This window comes from Myiozetetes cayanensis, unplaced genomic scaffold (assembly GCF_022539395.1).
Source record: "Myiozetetes cayanensis isolate MyiCay16 unplaced genomic scaffold, myiCay2020 scf720, whole genome shotgun sequence".
NCBI classification, from domain to species: Eukaryota; Metazoa; Chordata; class Aves; order Passeriformes; family Tyrannidae; genus Myiozetetes; species Myiozetetes cayanensis.
The window spans coordinates 16736-22829 of record NW_026087988.1 but is presented as its reverse complement, the minus strand read 5'-3'; the positions used below and the strand labels follow the sequence as shown (position 1 = coordinate 22829).

The 6094-nt window shown below is 51.6% G+C and overlaps 1 protein-coding gene across 1 annotated transcript; it reads right to left on the bottom strand.

The window, feature by feature from the left end:
* Window positions 1-4354: 4354 nt before the first annotated feature.
* LOC126652250 (olfactory receptor 14J1-like) lies at window positions 4355-4963 on the bottom strand. The gene has a single exon (XM_050338921.1). It carries the CDS (start codon window positions 4961-4963, stop codon window positions 4355-4357), a length of 609 nt encoding a protein of 202 aa, XP_050194878.1.
* Window positions 4964-6094: the final 1131 nt, after the last annotated feature.

Here is a 6094-nt window from a genome sequence, read left to right as displayed (position 1 = left end):
GGACCTGTTACCATTTGAAACTACTTTTTAAGCTCTTGTCTCTTTCAACCAAGGATACTTTTTTACACACCACAATGGTGTCTCTCTGGTCCCTAGGACCCTTTATTTATTTTATTAATACTACTGCTACAGAATCTGGCATTTTCCCCCGGGGAAGTTCTCAGGGCTCCCAAAGAGCCTGGACGTCACTTGTTGTCCCCGGGGGCTCCATGGTGACCTCCCAGAGGTCATCCTGAGCAATCTCCTGGAATCAAAGACTCTGTGGGGACACTGCAGGGCCATGTGGATCCAGGGGCCATGGGGACACTGAGGAAACTCATGAAATGAAGTGGTCACTGTGACATTTCAGGGCCTCCTGGAACCTTCTCCCTTTGGAAACACAAAGGGATGTGTGGGAGGGTTTCACTGAGAACAGGAGAATTATGGAGAGGGACCTTTACACACCCAGATCTTGATGTGTCCACACATCTCTGCCTGGGTGTGGGTGTTGTTGCCTTAAGAGACCATAGAGAAAAAGACTCTGGGCCAATTTAGGTAGGAGATAAGATAAAGAGACCTGGTCCTTTAATGAGTCCTTAGGCCTAGGGGAATACATACCATGTGTGCCCCCCCCGGACAGGGGTTCTATGATTTTATAATAAGGTCCATCCAATCCTAGGTTTATGCACTGTGAGTTCTGCCCCATTTTGCCCCCTGATACACCCCTTCAGGAATTGGGTTTGGTGCCTTTGGGGCCCCTTCTTCCTCATCTTCATCTTTTTCACAGCACACACAATCCTGGGAGTTCCAGAAGGGTTCTGCTTAGAAGGTCACTGTGTCTGTGTGATAGCTTCTGGTCCAGGCCTTAGGGTGTTTTTCTACAATTCTGCCTTGAAAAGAAGACTATAAATGGAGTTTAGAGGGATGGATATGGTATGGTTTGGTATGTGTAAATACTCTTTTAAGGGATATGATACAGCTACATTAAAATATATTCACTACACAACTAGTTCTAAAATCTACAAAAGTTAAAAAAAAAACCCAAATGATCTGAGATATCAGTGTGAATTGACTCTGGTGTGAGTGTTGTTATTGTGAATCTATAATTCAGTCTCTGTTCAGTTCTAGTAAATGCTATTGAATCCCTTGATAACTGTTCAGTTGGTCAGTGGTTAAGTGCTACCAGTTCTTTTGCCCCCTTATAGTTAGATCCAAATCCTTTGCACCCTGACCCTTTTCCATCCTATGTCTCTGTGTAAATCATTCCCCTTAGTAGAAAAAATATATTTCTGTGACTTCCACTTAAAAATATTCCTCCTCAGCTAAACTACAAAACAAGTCCAATTAGTTGTTGAAGAATTGAAAACATGAAGACAGTTAAAGGAAGGAAAAAAATTTGTTTGTCTTTATTTTAATGAGCCTGGCAAGCCGGGGGGTGAAGAGTGAGGCTGATCATACAGGGTCAGTCTGGATCTCCTGATGAGAAACTCAGCATCAAGATCGCTTGGAGAACACCTCTATCACATCTCCTCTGAACTGAAAAATATCCATCCTTAGTTAAAAAAAGACTTCTTTTCAAATTGCCTTAAAGACAATTAAAGGAAGACAAAGAGATCCTGAGGGATTTCTGGATTCTAATGAGCCCCACAGTGTGTTTAGAGACAAGTCCATTGTTCTCAACTACTGAGAGAAGATTGAAGAAGCTGCTCAAGAAGTCAGAAGCCAAACTCCCAGTCCCTTGAAGCATTGCTGGGCCCCACTGAGGGCAGGCACTGACAAAGCCTCCCCAAGCTCTCCTTAGAGCAGATCCCTGCAGGCCAGGAGTGCAGGCAGACAAAGGAAAGTTGCTTGGGGTGGCCTGAGGGGCAGAGGCAGCTGCCAGAGCCAAGGGCACAAAGGCCTGGGTGCCTTTGGGCCTTGCAGCCCTACCAGAGCCCTTGGCCATCTCTGCTGCAGGCTGTGCTCCCCTGGCCCTGCTGCTCCTCTGGCCTTGCAGGCTGCACACACCCCTCCTGCTTTCCCACCCCCCTCCCAGCAGCATTTCTGGGCCCTCCCTGATGGCTCTGCTGTCCCCCAGGTCTGGCTGCTGCCATGTGCACTTGGCCTTCTTGGCTTGGATGCTGAGCCCCTGTGCCCCAGGACATCCCTGAGAGAGCCCAGGCCCTTCTGCTGGGGGTCCCTGCAGAGCTGAGCAGATCCAGGTCACCTCCCATTGCTCTGCCAACCCCTTGGGGCTGCTCTGGGCCCTGCAGGTCCTTGCCCTGCTCCCAAGGGCTGTGGGGGTGCTTCATGGTCAGGGCTTGGGCTTTAGAGCTCAGGGTGGGGATTGGGCAGAACTTTGGGAGGTTTGCTGTTCTGCTGGCAGTGTCTGGTTCATGATTAGGGGAAGAGCTTTCTGGTCTGGGTCAGGATTAAAGCTTGTGTTTTCATACTACCAGTGCAGGTTTGGGATTGGGGTGGGCATTGGAGTACAAATAAGAGTCTGGACTTCTGGGTCTGGGCTTTTTCTGGCTTAAAATCAAAGCACTGGATTCCTTTCTGTGGGAGGGGCAGCACTTTTAGATAGTGTTGGGGCTTGAGGTTACAAAGAGGGTAAAGGTCCATCAGGAGTGTTTGCACAGTGAGTGTTTCAGCACCCTCAGCATTCCGTGAACCTGTGTTTACCTCATCAAAATCTTTCCTATGTTTCAACCAAGCCCCACTTTCCTTTCCCAAATATCCAATCTTTTTTGTCCCAGTTCCTCCTGAACTCTCCCAAACTTTCATCTGGTTGGACTCAGCTTTGTGATGACCCTGTGTAACGTCATGGAATTAAGGGGCCATTGTGGCACTACAGGGGCTCATGGAAAGAAAAGAAACACAGGGACACTGTGAAATCTTGTGGAACCAGCACACTATTTAATATTTAAAACCTTGTGGAAATAATAGAACCCTGAAACCTTTTGGAATCTCATGGAAGGAGGGAACCCTTGTGTCACTGTGGTACCTCCTGGAAACAAAGAAACCCTGGGACACAGAGGAATCTCATGAAAGGAAGGGGCCACTGTGACACCACAGGGCCTTTTTGGAGCCAAATGGACCTTGGGACACTGGGGAACGTCATGGAATCAAAGGGTCACTGTGACACCCAGGACACCTCATGGCCTCAAGGGGACCACTGTGACACTCCAGGGCATTCTGGAGCCAAAGGATCCCTGGGACACTGAGCAGCCTCCTGGAATCAGGGGGTCACTTTGACACTGCAGGGCCTCATGGAAACCAAACCAAATACAGGTTTGTCCAGGTCCTGAGGGTGATTCAGAGGGGAGGCAGCAGTGATTTCTCCCTACAGACCCACCACTCCAGTGGTCTCTCCCTGCCCTGAAGGTTTCTGGCCATCAGGCTGTAGCTGAGGGGCTTGGGCAGGGCCATGAGGAGGGGGTAGAACAAGGGCTGTGTCCAACTGTGCCAGGAGGGCTGTGCTGGGCAAGGAGGACGAGGCTGCAGCAAACAGTGGCACTGCTGAGGTGAGAGGAGCAGGGGGAGAAACCTTGTGCCTGCCCACGCTGGGCAGGAGCTGCCCCAGGATGGCAGCTCTGAAGCACTCCCAGCATGTCCCTGGGAATAAGAGGGGAAGACTGGATTTCCAAATCAGGCTGGGAATGCAAAGAGCAGGAGTGTCCTGGTGTCACTGCAGGAGAGTTCCAGCCCTGCAGCAAGGGCACAGAAGAAGTGACCCAGTCCATGCAGTGCCCTCGGAAGATCCCACAGCATCCTGTAGATGCTGTCAGGGAGGCCAGCTCTGCTTCACAAGTTCCCAGTGCCTGTCCCTGCCTGTGCTCAAAGGGCTTCCATCCCCAAGGACTGTGCTCAGAGAGCACTCAGGACTTGGAGCAAGAAAAGGGTTCACAAGGATAGTGTGGAAGTGGAAAGAGCAGCTCTGCAAAGACCAAGCTCTGCTGCTCCCTGGCAGTGCTGCTGTGCTGGGATTCTTGTCCCCTTGCCCTTTGCAAATCCCCCCTGTCCTGCAGTGTGCTGTGCTTTGGGAACAGCTAAGAAGAAGGGTCTTGGACAAAGCAGGCACTGCAGGGTCCTTTATTTTGTTCAAATATTCAGAGAGCACAATTCATAATTTTTACATCTCTGGGTCAAATTCAATGGGTACACACTTAATTAGAAGGCAGATACCTAATAATATTTCATTGCACAGAAAATTTTTCCAGGAAGAACCCGAAGACCTCTGCGGAAAACCTGAGCAGGAAGGCCACAAAGGAAGCCCTTTCTAAATGTTACACACCAGAACACAGGCATTTTATTCCTCCTGAAAAGCATCCAGTCATCATTTTCCTTATGGCATCCTTGAGCTCCTGGTTCCTCAGGCTGTAGATGAGGGGATTCAGTGCTGGAGGCACCACAGAACTGAAAGAACCAGGTCCAGGGATGGGGAGGAGATGGAGGAGGGCTTCAGGTGGGCAAATGCTGCAGTGTTGATAAACAGAGAGACCACGGCCAGGTGAGGGAGGCACGTGGAAAAGGCTTTGTGCCGTCCCTGCTGAGAGGGGATCCTCAGCACAGCCCTGAAGATCTGCACATAGGAGAAAACAATGAAAATGAAACAGTTGAACACTAAACAGCAACTAACCACAATGAGCCCAATTTCCCTGAGGTAGCCTGAGTGTGAGCAGGAGAGCTTGAGGATCTGAGGGATTTCACAGAAGAACTGACCCAGGGCATTGCCCTGGCACAGGGGCAGAGAAAATGTATTGGCTGTGTGCAGCAGAGCATTGAGAAACCCAGAGGCCCAGGCAGCTGCTGCCATGTGGGCACAAGCTCTGCTGCCCAGGAGGGTCCCGTAGTGCAGGGGTTTGCAGATGGCAACGTAGCGGTCGTAGCACATGATGGTCAGGAGGGAAAGCTCTGTTGACATGAAGAAGAAAAAGAAAAAGATTTGTGCAGCACATCCTGTGTAGGAGATGGTTGTGGTGCCCCAGAGGGAGTTGTGCATGGCTTTGGGCACAGTGGTGCAGATGGAGCCCAGGTCTGTGAGGGAGAGGTGCAGCAGGAAGAAGTCCCTGGGGGTGTGCAGGTGCTGGTCGCAGGCTACGGCGCTGAGGATGAGGCCGTTGCCCACGAGGGCAGCCAGGGAGATGCCCAGGAAGAGCCAGAAGTGCAGCAGCTGCAGCTCCCGCCTGTCTGAAAATGCCAGCAGCAGGAACTGGGCCATGGAACTGCTGTTGGACATTTGCTGCTTCCTCAGAGTGTTTGGATCTGTTGAGGAGGAGAAGTCAGTGCTGAGTTAGACCAGGTTGCTGCAGCCAAACAGGACATGTCTCACAGCCACCCCACTCTCAGGCTCTCTCTCCTCACTCAGACCTCCCTGCAGCTCCCTCCCCTGAGCTCTGGTTGTTGCTGTCTGAAGGCACCATTGGAAGCCAAAATGTAGGACTGAGCTGCGTGAATTCTTTGTGTTTGTTCCCCCACTTTCACCTCCCAAACTTAGGAGTGGTTATGGATGCTAGAAATCCCTCACATTTCCATGGCACTGCAGGGCAAGTCTTGTGGGTTCTGAGGGCACAGGGATGGTCCCTCAGTGCAGACAGAAGAGCTGCTCTGCCCATCAGTCTGTGCTCAGCTGCCCTGGGCTGGCAGCTTGGAGCTGCACAAGCATCAAATTTAACTGTTCCCCTACAGAGAAAGTGCACAGATAGCCAGGAATCCGTGTCCAAAGAACAGATTGACACACTCCTCACCTTTTCATCTCTCCCCTCCCAGAGTGAAAGACCAAACGCTCATTGCAGCTGCCTTTCCCTCCCTGCCTAGGTGTGTGTGAGGAGCTGTTCCTGCAACCAGCCCCTCCCTGTGCCCAGCTCAGCTCCCTGCCAGTGCTGCCAGAGCCCATGCCCAGCCCAGGGCCCAGGGGCAGCTCTGCCTGGGCAGGGGCTGCAGAGCAGATCCCAGAGCCCCTGCACTGGCTGGGAAGGGGCAGGAGTTGGTAGTGGATGTGCTTCCTGAGAAGGGTCCTGGCACAGGGAACCTTTCTGCCCTGGGCCTCTGATGGGGCCGCAGCAAGTCCTGCTCTGCAGCAGCTTCTCCTGCTGCCCCCCAGCAAAGCCAACACAGCCATCCTAACAGCTCC